The sequence below is a fragment of the Pseudoliparis swirei genome, chromosome 4, assembly GCF_029220125.1.
Source record: "Pseudoliparis swirei isolate HS2019 ecotype Mariana Trench chromosome 4, NWPU_hadal_v1, whole genome shotgun sequence".
Classification (NCBI taxonomy): Eukaryota; Metazoa; Chordata; class Actinopteri; order Perciformes; family Liparidae; genus Pseudoliparis; species Pseudoliparis swirei.
In genome coordinates, this window is record NC_079391.1 from 7,691,387 (window position 1) to 7,713,388 (window position 22,002).

The following is a 22,002-nucleotide window of genomic DNA, read 5'->3' on the forward strand; positions in this document are numbered from 1 at the left end:
AACAATAATAAGAAATAGATATAGACACTTAAAGATAGACACTTCCAGTCTCGCTACCACTGAGGATCCACATAATGTCTTTGGACGGAATAAGTTGTTACCAGAAGTCAACCCAAAATAAATGATTCATTATTTCCCCATCAGAGTTTCATTGTGTGAAAAAAGGTAAAGAAACAGCGGACAGACCTTAGTGGCAGAATATTTTATTGAAAAGTCAAATTTATTTTTGAAATTAGAGAAAACGATACAATTCAATATTTACTTAATTGTGGTATGTGGTCGAAGTGGGATGGGTGCGTTGATGGGGCGGACTTGGATTTCTAAGATCCAGGCTATGGCTCTGGGTACCTAATGTTGAGCCTACTAATGAATTCAAAGTCTTTGAGGGTGGATTCGATGGAGGAGAAGAAAAGCAGTGGAGTGATGTGACATGAAGCTTTGGTGCAGATGAGGACTGTATGGATGTAGACAACCCAGGCAATTGTCTCAGGATGTCTCTCACTTTTTAACATTCAATATGTGAACTGATGTGGCCGATATGCACGTTCGAAAGGTGACCTGCAGTTATCTCTTCCAGTCAAAATGGTCACCTGGCTGGTCTTTCCATTGAATTACGTGCAGCCTGCGCCAAGTCAAAGAAAAGTCACGAAAAGGTGTGAGTGTATGCTTGAAATCCAAGCCTTTATTGTAACAATAAATCAGGGCTCTCAAGTTTTTAAGACAGGCAAGCGTGAGATTTCCATCAGCACCCAATACAGCTGACCGTTGCGCGCGCCGGCATCGAGCCGAAAAGAGTTGTTGACGGGGGTGCTAGTGACTATTTCTACTCCGAGAAAAGTTGTTGACGGGGGGGGGGGTGCTAGTGACTATTTTTTTGCTCCATCCCAATGCGCGCAGACCGGCGTCGGAGCTCTGCAGCGGAACAATCGATCGGCGTATCGAGCACCCCTGCATTCAAGCATTAAATAGCCGAGAGGTTTTTTCAGCGTGAGGAATTCGATGTGTGGCGGGAGTGCGTGAGATAAGACCGAAATGCGCGAGTCTCACGCTCAATGCGTGAGACTTGAGAGCCCTGATAAATGATGCCCTCTTGTAATGGTTGAGACACGTGCATTGAGTCACTCTAGTGTTTGGAGGATCCCTGTATTGTAAAATATAGCAGATTATGAGCGGTTACACAGTGCTCTCTGCTGTTGGAATACAGGTATTGCTGAGAGACGTGCAGGCAGCCAGCAGCTGAGTGAATAAAGCGGAGAACTGTTGAGTGAGAGTGACATTGTTTACAGTTTCATCTTTATAGAAATGTCTTCCGTTACATTTTCCAGCATCAAAATTTTAAAAGGGTTCCTCCCACAAACTATATTCCAAAAAAAGAGAAACAATTGATGATGGCTATCATATCATTTACACCAGGCCTATTCAACTAGCGGCCCGCGGGCCGGATACGGCCCGTTTGAGTTTAACTACGGCCCGCAAGACTGCCTGCAAATCAGTATAGCTTGGTAAGAAAAAATAAAACTGACGGACACGCCTCTTTTATACATTGAGACATCTAACCCAGAGCCATTGAGTTTCACTGTTGCCTCAACCAAACCTGTATGGTTACATCTTTATGTTACGCACCCGTGTTGGTTGCCGTTGTTACCCCCCAACTGGTTTTCAAACCTACTGGTTTCCCTACGCGTGCGTGCGTTGTGTTCTCTTCACATCTGCAGCGGGGCTCTGTCTCGCTCACCAGATTCGTCACACATTCACAAACATATTGCTGGAGATCTTCAAGCCACCGTTCATATCCATTTCGGCGATTACGATTGTATAAGTGAGCAGCGCATCACAGCCACGGAGGAAGAAATACATTTTCGAAAAAATAAAAATAAAAAGATCGCCCGACCTGGTTTCGATCCCTTTCACGCAAAAGGAGTCTGCACTGAAAGACATGCAGTCTGTGCGCTGCGCCAGCAGATATTAGTTTCAGCTCAAGTAATTTATATATTGATACATTAAGTCACATTTCTTATGTTTTCATGGGAACAGTTTGGTTGAAGGGATCTGAAACAACTGGTTACCTTGAGCGGATATTTACACTTTGAAACATGTTTATAGTGATGCTTGTTCGCAACACTTTTGCCACACAATACCGACGCATTTTCGTGTGTGACTGTTTACCTGTGGAAATATACATTACTGTTTTTCATTTTTAGCCATTATTTTATCAATATTCTGTGCGGCCCTCACACCCCCCGTGATTTTCTTATTCGGCCCACTTGCTACTGAAGTTGAATAGCCCTGATTTACACTCACGGGGCTTTATTTATTTATTTATGTATGTAAGTATTTATTTATTTTAAAACACATGTTGACGTGTCACAGTAAGAAAACACGGATTAATTTGTGCTCTGCAGTAATACACCGTGTTTACAGTTTTCCACTTAAATTACTTAAATATTTGTCATTGTAACATTCATTTTTAACCATACGACTATATTGGTAACCAGAAACGGACAGACATCTGACTCCGTTGCAGTAGGTGGCGGTACATGATTTTAAAGATTACCTTCGATAAGTGAGAGAGAGAGAGAGCGAGAGAGAGAGACTGTGCTGGCGACATAACGACAATGCAGGACGTCTTCAACGACGCTGATCGTCCAACTATCCAAACAACAGCCCGAGTTTCACATGTTTAAGGTGAGTGGCGAACATCTGTCGCACAGCATTACTATTTCGTTTCGCCTGAGGGGAAACCTGTGTTTCTCGTTTGGTGTGTAACTCGGCGGCGTTATCCCGATCCGAGGCGGGTTTGTCGCTTTTATCGCCTGAGGATAGAGGTAGCTGTCCGCCCAGTGATGTCGTCAACTGTCGCAAACTGTCGCAACACTCGCATTGAATCCTCGTCCAGGTCTTGCGAACGTCGGTTACTGCTCCAAGACGACAGACCGCAGTCGCTGTGTCCATTGCTCGTGATGGCTTTAGGTAACGTGTGTTTACTAACGTTAGCTACGTAAACAAGAGAAGTGAGAGGCGTTCAGCTTGTGTAGGAGCAACATGACATATGTTTATAGTCTCTAACCCAGCTGTCACCAACACGGTGCAACTGGTTCCAGGGGCAACAAGTACGTGTCATGCTATTTGCGGTGTATTTGGTGTATTTTGGTTTAACGCCAGCTCGTCTACGAGAACTCGAGAGGGAGAGCTTGTTTTCCTGGTGTCATTTTAACGCATAGGGGGAGGAGCGCTGTTGAGAGCGGGGTGTCTTATCGAAGATAAACTGCAAGTCCGTTTGGATCGATCATTTCCGCGGCGACATGCTTTTTAACTTGTTATTGCCCGTGTAGCTTTCGTTAACGCACGCGTTCGTAAATACGGAATGCACAGGGTATTAATGTCAATGCCAACATGGTTTATCTAAAAGCGGAAGTAAGATACACTGTCGGTCGGGCTCGCGCGTCGCTCGTTGGTGAAACACGTATTTCTTCTTCAGCCCCGGAGACTCGAGTCCTCCGGGTGAAGGACGCCTGACCAGTCATATGTCCAACTTAGACACTATCACGCTGATCCGATGAACCCATGGGGAGAACGAAGCCAACTCGTGCAACAATGAAAGGTAATGCAACGTGAAAATTCACAAAAATGATGTGATTAAAAATAATAATCATTGAGTGTCCGCTAAATCTGTGAATGATATGTTTAGGTATTCGGAAATCTAGAAAAGGGGAATCTACAAAGACACCAGGAGAGATAGTCGCCTCAGACACCCTTTCATCTCAAGCCACTGAAAATGCAAATCCCGTGCCTGACAGTGACGTGGCCACTGTCAGCCTGCTCACTGTGGAATTCTTTCCAAGTCCTCCAAAAAGAGGCAGGAGATGGATGGGACAGACACAAGAAGCACGTCTGACCTCCACACCTGTCCACAGCTCCTCCACTGACGTCCTATCCAGCATATCACAGACCCCTACCAAAGCAAAACAGGTGGAGCTGGAGTACACTGAACTCGTCACTCAGTTAAAGGTGTTTGATCACATTTGATTCATATTCTTTGCGCATTTTGAGCCGGCACGTTTTTACTTCCTACACTTCATCTCAGGGCTATTCTCAAACTCTCTTGACATGTGTTCTGTCGTAGACGTCAGAGGTGGAATCTCCGTGGTCTCGAATCAAAACTCAAAGCAGACGTAGGAAGGCGGATGCTTCCCAGCCGAGAGCAGTTCTTAAAAGGCTGGTTAAGGAGCCGGCGCAGACCTGCAGTCCAACCAACGCTCCCGCGGCCGAGTGCCGACGAGGCAGGACGCGGATGGGACCGACGCAAGAAGCACGTCTGACCTCCACACCTGTCCACAGCTCCTCCACTGACGTCCTATCCAGCATATCACAGTCCCCTACCGAAGCAAAACAGGTGGAGCTCTGGTACACTGAACTCGTCACTCAGTTAAAGGTGTTTGATCACATTTGATTCATTTTGTTTATTTATTCTGTTGTAGACGTCGGAGGGAGATTCGCCGTGCTCCCAATCGAATGAAATCAAAACTCAAAGCAGATGTAGGGGGGCTGATGCTTCCCAGCCGGGAGCAGTTCTTAAAAGGCTGGTTAAGGAGCCGGCGCAGACCTGCAGTCCAACCAACGCTCCCGCGGCCGAGTGCCGACGAGGCAGGACGCGGAAGGCCCAAAAGGACGCCACTGCTCCGATAGCCAAACGCTTGAGACCAAGATTTGAACTGGAGACGCTTGACTCATCATCTGAAGGTAGAGTCTTTTTCATACGCAGCGTCACCACAACACTTTTTACCGTGCAGTGAATACTTGGAGGCCATCACCCTCAAAATCATTCGTGACATCATCTGTTCTCTGTGTGCAGTTTTTTGATCCGCTTTTAATGTTGTGGTATTATCCCCCCCACCCACCACTCGCCAAAAGACGAGTCATTGCTGCTGTCTTCAGACTTCTCGATTGAGCGGAGTCGCCATGAGGAACCGCCGCCGCCTTTGTCCTTCAAGGAGGATGAGGGAAGTGAGGAGGATGAGCTTCCAAGTTTCTTGATGCAGGTTGACAAAAGTGAGCGACGTGGCAGTGAATTCATTTAAATAAGGAAGTAGGAGAGATGTTTTGGAGTGTGTGCACATGCTGTATACTTTATGTGAATTGCTTTGTTTCTTTTTAGAGCCCATTACAGGGGGAGTGTTTGTGTGGCACAAATTCAGAAATCATCCATTCTGGCCAGCATTGGTGAGCGCAGAAACCTGTGTGCATGTTTTGATTGATCAGAAGTTTTTAAACAGAACAATACAGACTTTCTCACTTTGAATTTTGCCTATGATACAATCAACAGAAAGCTTGAACTAAGGATTCTTTGCTCATTGAATGGCTTCAACTTGTTTATCAATGTTCAGTCTTCCAACTTGAATTGATTAGTTGACTTGTTTTAGCACAAATAAAATCTGAAACTCTATCATCAACTTAAGGGTAATGTCATTCTCTGGTTAATTAAATGAAAGACCATCATGTGTATGAAATAGTCATGACCTGAAGACTTGTTGTCAAGACTTTACAAAATGGAAAACACTGAAATCCTTAATGGTTTAAAATGTTTGAAAAACACCATTTTTTCTGCAGGTGAAAAGTGTGAACCGTAAGCATAAAAAAGCCAGCATCATGTTCATTGATGACCCATGTATTACCAAAAAAGGGTAAGGAATATGTGTGTTTTCTCTCGCTAATATGTTGGTGAATGCATCAGATTAATTTGTTGTCTGTAAATGATTGCACCGTAGGATGTGAGGATCCATTGGCTATTTATTCACTGCAGAACTTAATTGTGTTTTTTGTTGTTCTTGAAGGTTTACTGTGGCCCTGAAAACTCTGAAGCCTTTTGACTGTGAAGAAGCCGATGAGCTTCGGGTGAGAATTGCTCATAAAGTAGACACTCAATTTAAAATAAAAAATGGTTTTGTACTGACACAGTGGCAGATAATATGTCTCTCATGTTGAATTTGTAATAGTGTAAAGCCAAAGAGAAGTATAATGCTGCAATGGAGTGGTCCTGGGAGCTCATAACAGATTACAGGATACGGATAGGTAAGTACTGTCCATCTAACACTTATGCGTATATATATATATATATAATGTATATATATACAGTGCATCCGGAAAGTATTCACAGCGCTTCACTTTTTCCACATTTTGTTATGTTACAGCCTTATTCCAAAATGGATTAAATTCATTATTTCCCTCAACATTCTACACACAACAACCCATAATGACAGAGTGAAAACTGTTTTTTGCAAAAATTTTCAAATCTGTTAAAAATAAAGAACGAAAACATAATATGTACATAAGTATTCACAGCCTTTGCCATGACACTCAAAATGTAGCTCAGGTGCATCCTGTTTCCACTGATCATCCTTGAGATGTTTGATTGGAGTCCACCTGGGCTAAATTCAGTTGATTGGACATGATTGAGAAAGGCGCACACCTGTCGATATAAGGTATCACAGTTGACAGTGCATATCAGAGCATAAACCAAGCCATGAAGTTCAAGGAATTATCTATAGACCTCCGAGACAGAATTGTATCGAGGCACAGATCTGGCGAAGGGTACAGAAAGATTTCTGCAGCATTGAAAGTCCCAATGAGCACAGTGGCCTCCAACATCCGGAAATGGAAGAAGTGTGGAACCACCAGGACTCTTCCTAGAGTCGCCCAGCCAGACTGAGCGATCGGGGGAGAAGGGCCTTAGTCAGGGAGGTGACCAGGAACCCGATGGTCACTCTGACAGAGCTCCAGCGTTGTTCTATGAAGAGAGGAGAACCTTCCAGAAGGACAACCATCTCTGCAGCACTCCACAAATCAGGCCTGTTTGGTAGAGTGGCCAGACGGAAGCCACTCCTCAGTAAAAAGCACTTGACAGCCCGCCTAGAGTTTGCAAAAAAGCACCTGAAGGACTCTCAGACCATGAGAAACAAAATTCTCTGGTCTGATGAAACAAAGATTGAACTCTGGCCTGAATGCCAAGCGTCATGTCTGGAGGAAACCAGGCACTGCTCATCACCTGGCCAATACCATCCTACAGTGAAGCATGGTGGTGGCAGCATCATGCTGTGGGGATGTTTTTCAGCGGGAGGAACTGGGAGACGAGTCAGGATTGAGGGAAAGATGAATGCAGCAATGTACAGAGACATCCTGGATGAAAACATGCTCCAAAGCGCTCTGGACCTCAGACTGGGGCGACGGCTCATCTTCCAACGGGACACCGACCCGAAGCACACAGCCAAGATAACAAAGGAGTGGCTTCGGGACAACTCTGTGAATGTCCTTGAGTGGCCCAGCCAGAGCCCTGACTTGAACCCGATTGAACATCTCTGGAGAGATCTGAAAATGGCTGTGCACCGACGCTCCCCATCCAACCTGATGGAACTTGAGAGGTTCTGCAAAGAAGAATGGGAGAAACTGCCCAGAAATAGGTGTGCCACGCTTGTGGAATCATACCCAAGAAGACTTGAGGCTGTAATTGCTGCCAAAGGTGCTTCAACAAAGTATTGAGCAAAGGCTGTGAATACTTATGTACAAGTTATGTTTTCGTTCTTTATTTTGAATAAATGTGCACAAATTTGCAAAAAACAGTTTTCACTTTGTCATTATGGGTTGTTGTGTGTAGAATGTTGAGGAAAATAATGAATTTAATCCATTTTGGAATAAGGCTGTAACATAACAAAATGTGGAAAAAATGAAGCGCTGTGAATACTTTCCGGATGCACTGTATATATAATGAAACAACATTTATCTGTCACTGAATTATTCGTAATACTAATAATATTTTGTCTTTGTAGCCTGTGGCTCATTTTCTGGCTCCTTCATCGAGTACTTCGCTCATGACATGAGTAAGTTGCGTTGTATAAAATGTATTTGTTTTTCTTTATTTCTTTTGTTAATTTTTTGTCCTAACATTCTACAAACTATAAGTGCAATTGTTATTGCAGTTTCATTGGCCATCACAACTCTATTGCACGTCTGCAAAAGGAACTAACTTACCCAAAAGATTGAATTCATGCTTTAAAGCCTACAAATTGTTTCAATAAAGTGGTCAATGCCAGAACAATCAAAAGTTGTTTTCATGTGAGCAGTATTGGTCAAAATGTGTCAGAATTTTTTTCCCATGGCAGTCAACCCTGGGAAAGGTTGAATAAATATCCACCTTTTTAATCTTTTGTGTGAACAGATCATTTAAACAAAATGACATTCATGCCAAAAAAGCTGCGACAATGCAAGGAAAAACGGGGCCGTTCTCTTAAAAAAAACACAAATAAAATTCAGTTCTTATTCTTTCTTGTGCTTTTTATATATATATATTTGTTTTAATTATACATGAACTTCTCCAGGCTATCCAGTGAGGAGGACGTACCCGCAGGCCGCCTCTGAGAGACTAACCATCACCAGTGACCCAATGGTGGAGGCGCTGGGTGGCGGGCATAAGGAGGACCGCTCCAGTGAGCAGCACGAGGAGGTCGGCAGGAGTCTAAAGAGGCTGCTGCCAGACCGGAGTCACGCCGCCCACAACCGCGCGAACGAGAAGCTCGTACATTTCATTGTGAAGCAGCGCATGGCGGACGAACGCCTTCTGGTATGATTAATGGAATCTGTTGTGTGTGTTCTTGGATTCGCAAATACTTTCATAATAATGGATGCAAATGCAGATGTTTTACTTGTATGTATTTAGGTATCCGTAAGTATTTATGTATTTACGTGTATGAAGAAAATATGTGTAGGTGCATTCTTCTGTCAGAGCCATGTAATTGATCTATTTATACTTTATTTTAGGAATATAGCGATATACTTTTGACATTGACCATTTGGCTTTTTTTCATTCATTGTTTTGGGTTGACTGTTTATGAAAGCAATAATCCTATTTTAGTTTTTGTTTTATATTTGAAATGTGAGTCTTTTCTGTGAGCGCAAAAGAAACATTCGCTGTGAGAGTTTAATGTTGTGAGAAGAGACGTCAACATTTTTATTTATTTAGTATGTGGTTACAAGACACCATAAGAACATTGTGGACGAGGATTAATAAACGCACCCTTCCTCATGCTCCTTACAGGCTGTGATCCGTGGGCAGCAGCAGTCCAGGTGGCTTCGCTCCTTTCAGAGTGCGAGTCGGAGACGGGTGGTGAACATTTACCTGGAAGATGACCAGCAGCTGGACCAGGTCTACTGGTACCTGAACGAGCTCTACGCAACAGCCGGGGCCACCGCCCCTTTACTGGCAGAGATCAAATCGATGGAGGAGCGTGTCCCCTTTGTTCTAGATGTGCTTCTTCCTGAGGTGAGCTCAAGCTTTCATTAGCACCTCTTCTATCATGGCGTATGTTGTGTTTTTCTGTATGATAGATAGATAGATAGATATACACTTTATTAATCCCCAAGGGGAAATTTTTCGGCACAGTAGCAGCACCAATAAACTAAACACACGAGAATAAAAATTAAATATAAAATATAAAATGCAGGGATGAAAGATATAGATGTATACAAGAAGTATACAAAGTAAAATATAAAATAAAATATATATGTATATATACAACATGTATGCATACACAATACAATAATAATGACTGCAGTGTAAAATTAAATTAAATATAAAAATATTAAATATAGACAGTGTGCAAAATGCAAAGTGTGTGTATGTGTGTAGTGTAAATGAAAATGAAGTTTAGTTTATGTTTTAGGTGTAAGATTATTGTCTTCCTGCACAGGCCATCATCTATGCCATAGCTGGGGTGGACAATGTCACAGTAAAAAAGGCAGAAGAAAAGTACCTCAAAGGACGATGTATAAGTAACCGGTAAGAGTTTGATGAGATAAACATTCATAGTTCAAAATGAAATGTTTTTACACTGAATATAATGGTCATTTTCCATTTCAGGGAAAGGCAGGAGTTTGACTTGATGATTGACCGGCAGATGAGGAAAAAATCAAAGCGTCAGAATGCTTGCGTGGCGCATTGTGCCGACACCATCAGTTAGCAGAGTATTGTCAAACAGGAAACCTATTTTTTTTATTTGTTGTTGTTTTTGTTATCATTATAGCAGATTTGTGTGTGTTTTTATAGTTATGTGGACTCATTTGACCCCTTTTAAGTTGCAGTGTAAATTGTTTAAAAGTTGTTCAAAGGGAGGACTCACAGAAAACGCCACAAAAATCATTTTAAGATGTCGTAATAATGATCACAATTGGTGGAAAATCTGAACTTTCATAACTACGTTACTGTTTACTAAGAATATACTGTATACACTGCCTAATCCCTCTCAGAGCTTTTCTCATCAATTAAAGAATTGCTGTCTGTATACGCTTGGGGGGCTTCTCTTTTTTTAATGAAGCATTTTGTCCCAGAGCAAAGGCTTTCACACAATAAAGGAGTGACACGTGCCAAATATACAACTTTCATCACAATACAGAACATACTGAGCCAACAGTGCGACCATGAGGGAGCCAAAAATGAACCCTTTCACTAAAAATGTCACTTGTTTTAAAAATGATTTTTTTTAAACATTACACTGCCATCATGTGCTTTTAACGGTATTGATTCTAGTTCAATTTTTTAATAAAATTCTTTGAAGACCGCTTTGATCAGCTTTTGTACTTTGTACTATTTTTAGATGTCAACATGTAATTGGCTCCTTTCTATCCTACGTCACGGTCAATGATGAGAAGAAGTGTCTGCCACAGTTTTTACGTCCTGCTGCTTGTTGCGGTACAAGAGTATCTGCTGCCGACGTACTGTCTGACTACTGGTTATTACGAGACTGTTTACCCCAGCACCATGCCAAGTTATAAGGTAATGTCATTTGTCTAATCTACGTCTACAATACAGAATGTTCTTGTTATACTTTATTCCTTCACCATTGTGGTCGTAATTCAACACAATCCCAGGAATATGTTGCTGATGTTGCACAACATTATCTGCTATGTTGCCCCTGCCCCCCAAACAGCCCGAGTCTGCCACTGCTTCATTATGAGCACATACGATGACATCAGATGTGAATCCAACTCAGTCTTTTACTGATGTATGACATTTGGGTTCTGTCATCACACAGTCTACGTCGCTCTTGATACAAATATAATGTGTATTCGCTTTAGCCTATTTATATTTATAGTGATCCTCCTTCGATCTATTTTACTCTTTACTTTTGGCCTTTTAAAAATGCTTTAAACATTTTTCTTCTAAAATGTCACACAACCGTCACTTTTGATGTTCACAATACCCATTTGACTTTTTATCTAGTTGTGACTTGATAGGCTTCATGGGAAAAAAAGAGCTACATGATCTTTTAACATTTTTTTATATATATACATTTGAATACACGAACAAATTACCAAACCGTACCATAATCCAACCTCTTTTGCTATTCTATTTAATTTGTATTGTTAGACACAGTGGAGATATGCACGTATAATGTAAACATTTATTTTCCTACAATTTATATGTACCTGCATTCTTAAAGATATGGGCGGTAAAACATTGATGTTGTGGGCTCTTAAGCCCAATGATGCCTTTTATATGATTTCTGGCTATGTAAACATACATTTGATTATCTATTTTAAGTACACTAGTCAATGTTAGGGGGCGGCTGTAGCTCAGTGGGGTAAGGGGGGTCGTCCGGCTGCAACCCCAAGGTTGTCGGTTCGATCCCGGCTCTCCCCATTAGTTGCAAGTCGAAGTGTCCTTGAGCAAGGCACTGAACCCCCAGTTGCTTCCCGGGCGCATCACTGCAGCCCACTGCTCCTTAATAACTGAGGATGGGTTAAATGCAGAGAACTAATTTCCCCTTGGGGATTAATAAAGTATATATATTATCTTATCTTATGTTGCAACAATTGCTCATGGCAAGGTGAGTGATTAACTACACACTGTGAACAAACATTGAGAAAAACAGGGAAGCACGCTTAACTCTTTCCACTGATTTCAATGCATTTAAGTACATTAGATTTTAGTACAAATGTAATTTTGAATGCAGAAACCACGCCCGACCGGAAGGGGGCAGTAGTCAGCGGTCGCCGTGCTTCACTCTCCCAGAACCGACGCCCACGAAGGAGATGCGCATGGAGCACTTTCCAATCGTGGAAATGGCGCTCCGCGTTGTAGAAGCCTGAAGTCAGAGGCAGCATCGCGTGCTTGTCAGCGGATTTAAGCTCCCGTAGGGCTCTACGGACTTCTATACTTTAAAAAGGAGCGGATTATGACAGAGGACGCAAGGGAATCGGGAGATTCGTCCAGGAAAACAATACATTCGTGGCTTGGATAAAGCCGTGAACGTCTCCGGACAGGTAATGTAACGTCGGTAGCAGCTAGCGGCACATTGCGTCACGTTCACACGCGCAGCTGCGCGAGATCCAGCGGGGCTAGCTCGACTTACTGGCTCATGTTGGCTAAATCGCCCTAAAATATATGACGGCAAGAGTTGACTTGTTGCGGACGGACACCGGCGGTAGCGCGATGTTGCCAGTGGTTACACGCTAGCTCAGTGAGTTCCGTGCCGCTAGCCTTCGTTACACGACAGACCCGTTACAGTGGCAGCTAAAGCTAAAGCAGAACCCTGGATTACCTGTAATTTAGCTGCGTTTCCAGACTCGAGCGGTACGATGTTGGTTCCGGTGAAGGGTAATGGTATCGTTCCTCCAGGTCGTTAGCCCTAAAGTGGGTCATGGAGGAACTAACGTACTCGCCGCTGTGCTAACATTAACGTCCTGTAAAACCAGCTAGCCGCCCCGACTAAACTAGCGTGAGAGGCTAATGTGAATCAGCTACTTGGATGATTTGTTGTTGCAATAAATTACTAGCAGACTCGTAGTGAAATAAGTACCGCCGTGTCTGCATATAGATGATGCAACTGGCTTGATTTACACGGTGAACTCTCATAAACTGAAATCCTGCGTGACCTTGCAGGCTAACTGTGTAGCGTGCTAATGAATTAGAAAAATCAGTTTTTACGTGAAGGCAGCTGGCTGATCGTATTCATCACGGAATGACAGGAGCACCTGTGTATTTTGTTGTCACTGTGGCCTGTGTTTACCGACGCCCAGCACAACTTTGTTCAAAGAAAGCTATCGTTGGTTTGTTTACATCACGTCAAGCAGCAGGCGAGCCAACCGAGCTCAAATTAGACACTTTAACCGACATGTAAACACAACACTCGTCCAACTGTTGTCTGATGCGTTTGAAAGTTGCATAAAGTGGCGAGAGACACTTGTTGCCGGTTGTCACACGTGAACACTTGCTGTTGCGTTTGCTAGCAAACAGCTTTGTTGTTTACGATCATCTCGTTTGTTGTGAAATCTGCATGTCAGTCGTCTGTGAGATGGCGGTCACGCTTTCATGTCCATCTATGTGCGTTTATAGTTGGTCATTTTTGTATAACGTGGCTCCACGTTTCAATTGCACGTCGTGGCTGCGGAGCGGCGGTCTCGTTGCGCGGGAGTTCACTTGAATCCGCGTGTGTTCTGCGCCGCGGTCGCAGAGGGCAGTGTTGCGTCCGACTCACTGTGAAACTGACGTTTACGTTCAGGTGGAGTCGGCCTTGAACGCTCCACTGTGTGTAAACCGGACTGCTGAAGGGAATGTCACCTCATATGTATGACGTATGATCATTAGTGCGTTAACGAGCCTGAGGGGCATCATACACGTTACAGCCTACATGGTAATAACAGAAGAATAAAGGGAAATCTACACGGGCGACAACATGATAATACAAATACCATTGTTAATGACATAAGTTATAAGCAAATAAAAAAAAATTAACTAATTTAAAAATAGGCATTAACTTTATGTTACTCTCAACATGTGGACCTAGCAGCTATGTCGTAGTTTTGTTTTCGTTCCATCTTTTTGACACGTCACTGTTTTGTTGAAATGTAAAAGATCATTTTTAAAAAGTGTTTGGAAAAAAAAGATATATTCAAATGAAGAATGTATGGGCAATCGTTGGCCATTATCAGTTTGTCTGAGTGTGGTTAAAATAGGCCAGTGGGTTTTCTTTAAACGATGTTTAAATAGTGCTTTACTATCGCACTTTGTCATAACTTAATATCAGAAGTCATATCTGCAAACAAATGTGTAGCTGTATGTGGTAGGTTGTTGATTAGAAAGCAAACCCAGTTGCGGGACCAGCTGTCAGCAAAATTGCTAACGCCATGTTTCCTGACAACTGGGGCTGCAACTGTGGTTTCAAAGAAAGACCTCTGTTGTGCTGTAATCCCCCGTCGATCAGATAACGCCTGACGATTTATGGAGTTGAAAGGGCACAAAAAGAGTCTTTCACAGGTTGTCATTGTACTTGGACTTGTTGATGAACATGTCAAGAGTAGGTGGTTTCTAACATACTGTATATCCTGTGTTGTTTTGACAGGGAACAATGCATGACCTGACAGCCCAAGTCACCAGCAGCCTGCTGCCGTTCCCAGACGTTATTAAAGATGCTCTCGGGGAGGATGAGATCACTCTGGACTCTGTGCTACATGGGAAGTTCACTGTTGGTAAGCCCCACCTAAGATCAATGATCCACAAATGATAGGGTCTTTCCTCCATCACTAGTTGCATTGACAAATAGGTACAGAAGTAAAACTGTACTTTCAAATCACTGATGTGCTAAATTGTGTTGCTCCATTACAAATAAGTACAGTACAAAGCTTTATTTTTTAAATCAACTAACGAGTTACAGTTACTGAAATTTAAATGAGTTCTACTTTCTCTTTTGAAAAATGAACACTTGCAGACAAGAAGACAAATGGCTATTTCTAGGCCTAGAAAAGTAATTAATTAGTAATTTTTGGAAAAGTAATGCAAATTTGTTATATTCAAATATTAATTTAAACGGAATATACTGTATATGGTATGCTTTGGAATTCTCATTGTTAGTTTAAATACTACATCTTCTCACTTGTTCATGTATACACTGAGTTTTCACAAAATGTTTAATCATGGAAATTTGGTTTAAATTCCTGGAAAGGTCCTGGAGATCCACTGGTCAGCAGTATGAACCCTGTTCACTGGTCACCATGTGGATGAACCCTGTTCACTGGTCATGTGTATGAACCCTGTCATAAACAGACTGACAGCGGTTTACTCTCCTGAGTTGGCTATTTATGGGTTAAACGCCTCATACGGTGATTTTGTCCGCTGGTTCTGTTGCCTTTCTGCATGGAAAATACATGTCCGCCATCCGCCACGGAAAAAAACCACTTTTAAATGAAATAATTTATTTATACCCTGCTCCTACCAAATGACTCCAGATCACACGTGGTAACATCTAGCGCCCTGGTGAGCACCCCCTCAATTATAACATCACCTCAGGCACCTTTGTTTTCCGTTAATTAGTGTTAATACTGTAGGCCAATGACTTTTATTTCATTGGGCCTAATGTGGTATTAAAAACTGTTAAATGACAGCAGTTAGCCAATTAAGTATTCACTTTAACGGAGGAGCAGGCCTGTTGCCCTGTTGATTGCAATAAATAGGTCAACAACATATGTTTATTGTGTTTGACTGTTCAGTACTGTTCATTACATTAAAAGCGACATGTAACTTAAAAGTTACTTTCCAAATCAACTTTTGATATACAGTAACTAGTAAAGTAATTAAATTACTTTTAAAAGAAGTAACTAGTAACTATAACTAATTACTAATTTTCAGTAACTTGCCCAACACTGTCCATTACACATAAGTACAGTACAAAGCTTTTTTTGCTGTAAAGATACAGTATTGGACTGGGATAAATCAAGAACTTTCTATCCATCCATTCATCTATTACACTTTGCTAGTAAAAACTAAAGTCAACAGCCAACCGACAAAGTAAACATAGAAGTTTTAAGTTGAAAAACCTTTAAAAAAAATAAGATTTTAAAATGAGTGATGCTTAGATTCAAGTTTTATCTTAAGAGCAGCTTTTACAACTGGCTGCAGGTTGCATGATAACTCATAAACTGTGTTCTTCTTTAAAATGGAACCTAGCTTGGTGATGGTCCTGATCATAACTCCTTACCTTTCCTGTCTGTGTGTAGGCCGCAGTGGGCTGGCTTGGCTGGCCTGTGGCCCCCATTTGGAGGTTGTCCATGCTGTGACAGGAGAACGTCTGTCTGCATACTGCTTCAGTGGTGGAGGCGAGCACCCACCCTGTGTCCATGCAGCCCGGGACTTCGGCTGGCTCAAACGGTCAGAGCTCTCTGACTATTTACGTGTTTACCACTCTTTGATGTGTATTGTAATCGATCAAAATGAACCCCTTTGAGTGAGTGGTGGTCGACAACTGTTAAGAGTTATCAGCTTTTTAGATAATGGTGACGGTGCTGAGGAAATGTCGAGAGTTAACTCCTTTTACTGTTTTATATTTCAAGGTCTGGATTACTGGTTGGCTTGGAGGAAGCGGAGGGCAGCGTGCTATGTCTTTATGACTTGGGACTGTCCAGGGTGGTGAAAGCGGTGGTTATACCAGGGAGGGTGAGTTGGCAGCGCTTCAGGTCTCCTCTGCTCTCATCTGGTAGAGTTGCTCTCGTGCTTTGAATGTGAATTGTTGGAGTGCCATATCCCAGGTTTCAATATACAAAAAGATTGAGCAGTCCCAGGAGACGAAAGATATGTTTTTAAAACAAACACACATCTTTCAGATTTTTTTTTAACATTAAGAACAGAGTCTTTGTCTTGAAAGCAAAACAAAAACTTTATCGCAACCGCTTCATCCAACCTGACCAAGACGAATGTTAATGCTTCTCAATGAACACGTACACAAATTAATGTAATATTTAGGTACACTGCAACACACCTCGTTTGGCAGAAATTCCAGCCTACAATCATTTCTTGATGTCAGCTTACAGTCAGCTTTATTATAGATAGGCATTGTTCCCTGAAGAGGAATTTGTAGTTGTTGTTTATTTAGCAAATATTAAAGTAGAGATTGATAAATACAGAATTCAGATTTACAAACAAAAACAAAAACATATCCATCAAAACCTCAACATCATCTGTCTTTTTTCCCTTCTTTCCACTCTAGATTACAGCCATTGAGCCGATCGTGAGTTATGGCGGAGCAAGCACTTCGACTCAGCACCTTCACCAGAGTCTCCGCTGGTTCTTCGGCATCGCTGCCGTGGTAACGGATCTGGGTCATGTTCTGCTGGTGGACCTCTGTCTTGATGACTTGAGCTGCAGCCAAAGTGAACTGGAGTCTTCAGGTGATTAGCTTGTGTGACAAAGCCTTGGATTTATTATGTGCATGTTCTTTTTGTTTGTTCGTACAGTACACACGTCTTTCCTTTATTCGGCACACCCTATGAAACAAGCATGTTTTTTATACTGATACCTATAGAACCATTTAGGAAAGTAGTCACATAGGCTTAGTCTCTAGTTATCTTGCTTTGTTTTTTCCTGTCTGTTTCTCTATCTAAAATGATTTACTACGTTTCCAGACCTGCAGGTAGTCACCAAATCTCCTGCAGAGATCCCCCGGCTGAGAGAAGTCAGCACCAGGCAGGGCCGACATCTTTGTCTCCAGCTCAATGGGCCCAGTGGAGTTGGAGCCACAGCCCTGCAGTACATCCCCAGGACCAACCAGCTGGCGGTGGGATTTTCAGATGGACACTTGCATCTGTGGAACATGAAGACTCTAAAAAAGGAGTGAGTTTTTGTTTTTGATATATTGTTATTTTAAGAATACCATTGATGGGTATATTTTGAAAACAACAACAAATGTGTTTCTGAATTTCTGTTTGATGTCTTTTATGTGTAGATACCACTCCCAGTTAGAGGGTGGCAGGGTGCCTGTGCACACCTTCACTTTTCAGGAGCCAGAAAATGACCCCAGGAACTGTTGCTACCTCTGGGCTGTCCAGTCTTCTCAGGACCTGTAAGTCTCACATGTCACCCTGTTCTTTGTTTTGGCAAAGTCATGGCGTCACACAGCTGTCCCTCAAGCTTCTGTAACTCAAAGCAATATCTCATTCGTTTCTTTCCCTGGTCTAAAAAAAATAAGGATTTATGGAAAATAGTTTGTTAAAGGCCACTAAAGGTTGCTTTTCATTAATGACGGTCTTAATCTAAAAGGCTGTGATTTTCAGGTATTATTATTATTATTATTATTATAACAATTGTCAATGATATCTTTGTGTGGTTTCTTACTTCTGGAATAGGACATGGAAATTTGTCTCACATTTCGCTCTCCTATGAGCATGAGATCCTGGAAATTGACATTTGAATTTTTCCAAATACTCCATCCAGGCAAAGTGTGTTTGTTTTTGCCATCTTCTTATTTCTCCTCTTACTCCCACACAGTGATGGAGATATGGTCAGCCTCCGCCTGCTGCAGATGGCCTTCAGTGAAAGGAAGTGTCTACCTTCTGGGAAGATCCTCTATGAGGTCTGTAGTGCCTAAAAACACGACACCAGATATTACACAAATATTTTCTCTCTATTCTCTTCACTGAGTGAACCCTTCACTTGGCTGGTTCTGTATCAGTCCCTGCAAATCTACGTCATGATTTACGCTCTTCCCTCTTTAACTTTCGGTTTTTCAGGGTCTGGAGTACTGCGAGGAACGGTACAGCCAGGAGTTAAGCGGCTCCGCTTTCCCTCTCAGGCACCAGTCCACCAACACCCGCCTGCTGAGTTGCCAGACTATCGAGAAGTTCCGACCCCACCCTGACAGGGATGACAGCATGAACGAAGGTTAGCCTGCTTCCCCTGAAACTACCAATGGAAGATACGAGTATGTAGAGAGCTGATTGGGGCAGGTTTTAAGCATTCCCAATCAGAGTTGAATGGTTAGTGCTTTTACATTGCCAGTGTTGTCAAAGGAGAGGAATGGACTCTTTTAATGGTTATGCCATCGTGTAATCTCATTAAAACTGTTTCTATGACCACAATCTACTGCATGACGGAGAACAGTTCCACTCTTTGTCTCTTTCTTTAGTTTTTTTTTTGCATACTCTATCTACTTCCTTTCAGTTGTCTTACACCTGCCTTTATTCACTTCCGTGATCATCCACATTTCCTGTCCTCTCTCTCTCTCTCTCTCTCTCTCTCTCTCTCATATTCCCTCATCACCCAATTTCCAGTTGCCTCTCCGGACACCAGCGTGTCCATCTTCAGCTGGCAAGTCAAGGCCTACGGTCAGGGAACCCCGTCTACCTACATCGGGGTTTTTGACATCAACCGTTGGTACCACGCACAGATGCCGGACTCTTTGAGGTGCATTGGGGACTGGTTTCATAACTGCATCAGACGTTTCTTGATTGCTTGATTTTACTGTGACACTGTGTGTTTTTCTACCGTGTGTTCTTGTCAGAACGGGAGAGACTCTGCAGAACTGTCCCTACCTGGCAGTTTGGTCTCTGGACCCAGTGGTGCAGATGGTGTCTCAACATGTCCTCCTGGATGTGGTGGTGCACGACCGCAGCCTGAGCAGGGGCCTGCCCTTCACCTGCCCCCCACCAGAACAGTACTTCAACCCCACCACATATAACTTTGGTCGGTGGAGACAATATATATACCACAATATGATATCACACAATCTGGAGAGATGATTAAATTAAAAAATGCTCATGAATTTGCTTATACAGACAAGCACTGATTTGTAGTTGAAATATAAGTGTACTACTGTGGTTGATGAGATGCGTTGTTTTTACAGATGTAACGTGCCTGTTTAACTCTGGAATCGTGCACTCGACCTGCTCTGGATATCAGAAAGAGGCAAGTCTTCTTTTTATCTCACCATTAATTGTATGTCCTTTTTAAATTATAAAAGGGTGAATGTGTCACTGTTTCTATTAGAAATGCAAAACAGATCATCGCTGAACAAAACTACTCAATCAAGTGTAAATGGAACATTACAAAAAAATTATATATATTTATATCATTTTAAAACAACTGGGATGGGGCAGGCCACACACCACCTATTCCTTTTTGCACTGGTGTCATCACTTATTTGGGAATACATATTATTCCCCCCAGGAGCTGTGCACACTCACACTCAACTTCATACTTAAAACTTAAAACAATAACCGACCCTCCTCCTCCGCTGATGAAACTACCACCCACTGGGCAGATAGCAATAGTTTAAAATGAATGAATTCCAAAAATAAAATAAATTACAATGATTGATTCTCAATCAACACACCTGGTTCAAATTCTGACTCTTCACTCTTCAATTTTAAATTTACTGGAAAAATAAATACCAAAAATATAAAACACAAACAAACAAAAACAAAAAAAAACAGAAAAAAAAAAAGCTCTTTTTTTTCACTCACTACTCACAAACCAACTTCATTCCAATCCAACCAACATAATCCCACAGACAGACAACACATGACATCAGACATAGAACAGACAGTACATAAGGACATCAGAGACCACAGATTTCAGCCAATCAATCCAATCAAATCAAAATCAAAATAATAAATGGTAATAATAAAAATAACTCTAAAAGCCTGGTGGAAATTCCAACAAAACTGGAAAATCACTTCACTCACACATTTTTGCCCTTCAATGAATAATAATATAATCTCTGACAGTACATCTAAAATATAATAATGGTCCACTCACATACATCACACACTAAAACATCATTATTTTTAATCATAATACCCTGGTTTTTATGGTTTCATTTCCCATTTGGTTCAGAAGCACAAATCGAAAAACAAAACCTGGATCATAATCAAAAAATCAAAAACAAAAATCAAAATTTCATTAACATTTAATTAAATTACCTCCCAAATAAATTCCTCACAAAAATATAATATCAAATCAAAATATAAAAATATATCAAAAAAATATATAAATATGAATAAATATAATAACCAATAATATAAATAAATGGACGAATTAAAATTATCAATCTGTACCAAACCTGGATTAAAATTAATACTTATGATATATATACATATAAATAAAATAACAGAATATAAAATACTACAACAAATACAATTCACCACTAGGCACAAACAATTGTTTAAAATGGGCATAACCACAATATCTTGTCACTTACATACCACAAATACCAGGATAGTTAGTTTCACACACCCCAGCACTGCACACCAGTTCAACACTTTTGATTGAAATATAACTGAGTCTGTGTGTTTTCTTGCTGGCTGCCTCATCCCATTATCCCCATCACTCAAATACTGGGAGACATCTCAATATAAACCAAAGCAAAACAAAAAACAAAAAAATACTCCCTAAAATCAACTATCAACACATAACAAAAAAAAAATGAAAGAAATGAACAAATAACATATATACACACAGAAAACAAATCATCATTCAATATATCAACAATGGAACAACACACTCCATCTGGTCAACATTCATACAACATTACAACATCATATCTCCTTTACATTTTCATTATTTTTTCACACACACACACACACTCATATATTATATATAATAATTCATACATTCACACATCATCACATATTACTGTGTCATTTTTTTTCTCTTTTCTTTCTTCTTCTTCTCTTATTTTTTTTTTTTTTTTTTTTTTTTTTCTTTTATTTTTTTATCTTTCTTTCTGATCCATTGTTTTGTGTTGTGTTGTGTGTTTTGTCTATTGTCCTGTGTATTGTATGTCTTTAAAACAACTGTTCAAACTGTATTTTAGTTGAGACAGCATTTTCTTTGTGTGTCTTGTTTATAAATTGAGATCATATGATTATCACTGAGACTACACAATGTTTCTTCCTATTCAAGTCGGGTGTAAATATGTGAATGGAAAGCCGACTTCTATTACACCTCCCAATTTTCATTAACACCAGACCCTGAGCTTTTTGAAGAAAGCCGCCCCGTGTTCCAGTGACGTCATCTCCATGAGCTACGCGCGCTGCCTCATGTCCGGCCTGCTTTCATCTCGCCTGGCTGACACGCAGGCTTCCAGCCTCTCTCAGGTACCCACACACTCGAAGCTGACGCCTTGGTGTCCAGAAGCACTTATTTACACCAAGCCACCGTTCTTAAATATACAGAAATTACAAAAATAT

General features: G+C 41.4%; 2 protein-coding genes across 5 annotated transcripts in view; both read left to right on the plus strand.

Moving 5' to 3' along the window:
• Positions 1 to 2,607: 2,607 nt before the first annotated feature.
• Positions 2,608 to 10,609, plus strand: si:dkey-127k13.1 (PWWP domain-containing DNA repair factor 3A). 3 transcript variants are annotated; one of them, XM_056413578.1, is made up of 15 exons: positions 2,608 to 2,685; positions 3,479 to 3,601; positions 3,689 to 4,008; positions 4,124 to 4,393; positions 4,479 to 4,740; positions 4,912 to 5,049; positions 5,156 to 5,220; positions 5,608 to 5,681; positions 5,832 to 5,892; positions 5,994 to 6,069; positions 7,821 to 7,871; positions 8,370 to 8,611; positions 9,086 to 9,310; positions 9,738 to 9,826; positions 9,908 to 10,609. In XM_056413578.1, exons 2-15 carry the CDS (start codon positions 3,565 to 3,567, stop codon positions 10,005 to 10,007), a joined length of 2,010 nt encoding a protein of 669 aa, XP_056269553.1. In that variant the 5' UTR covers positions 2,608 to 2,685; positions 3,479 to 3,564; the 3' UTR covers positions 10,008 to 10,609. The 3 variants fall into 3 exon arrangements, with proteins under 3 accessions (XP_056269553.1, XP_056269555.1, XP_056269554.1); XM_056413580.1 differs by having other exon boundaries at positions 3,689 to 3,969; XM_056413579.1 differs by lacking the exon at positions 2,608 to 2,685 and adding an exon at positions 2,865 to 2,970.
• Positions 10,610 to 12,094: 1,485 nt separating this feature from the next.
• ahctf1 (AT hook containing transcription factor 1) overlaps positions 12,095 to 22,002 on the plus strand; it is a 28,660-nt gene continuing 18,752 nt past the window's right edge. Inside the window, exons 1-13 of one of the 2 annotated variants that reach the window (XM_056412627.1) lie at positions 12,095 to 12,309; positions 14,388 to 14,514; positions 16,039 to 16,189; positions 16,372 to 16,474; positions 17,025 to 17,205; positions 17,440 to 17,647; positions 17,760 to 17,876; positions 18,302 to 18,386; positions 18,544 to 18,694; positions 19,084 to 19,216; positions 19,314 to 19,495; positions 19,656 to 19,717; positions 21,781 to 21,909. In XM_056412627.1, coding sequence (XP_056268602.1) covers positions 14,394 to 14,514; positions 16,039 to 16,189; positions 16,372 to 16,474; positions 17,025 to 17,205; positions 17,440 to 17,647; positions 17,760 to 17,876; positions 18,302 to 18,386; positions 18,544 to 18,694; positions 19,084 to 19,216; positions 19,314 to 19,495; positions 19,656 to 19,717; positions 21,781 to 21,909 — 1,623 coding nt within the window. In that variant the 5' untranslated portion in view covers positions 12,095 to 12,309; positions 14,388 to 14,393. The remainder of the gene's footprint in view (positions 12,310 to 14,387; positions 14,515 to 16,038; positions 16,190 to 16,371; positions 16,475 to 17,024; positions 17,206 to 17,439; positions 17,648 to 17,759; positions 17,877 to 18,301; positions 18,387 to 18,543; positions 18,695 to 19,083; positions 19,217 to 19,313; positions 19,496 to 19,655; positions 19,718 to 21,780; positions 21,910 to 22,002) is intronic. The other variant, XM_056412626.1, reaches the window with a different exon arrangement.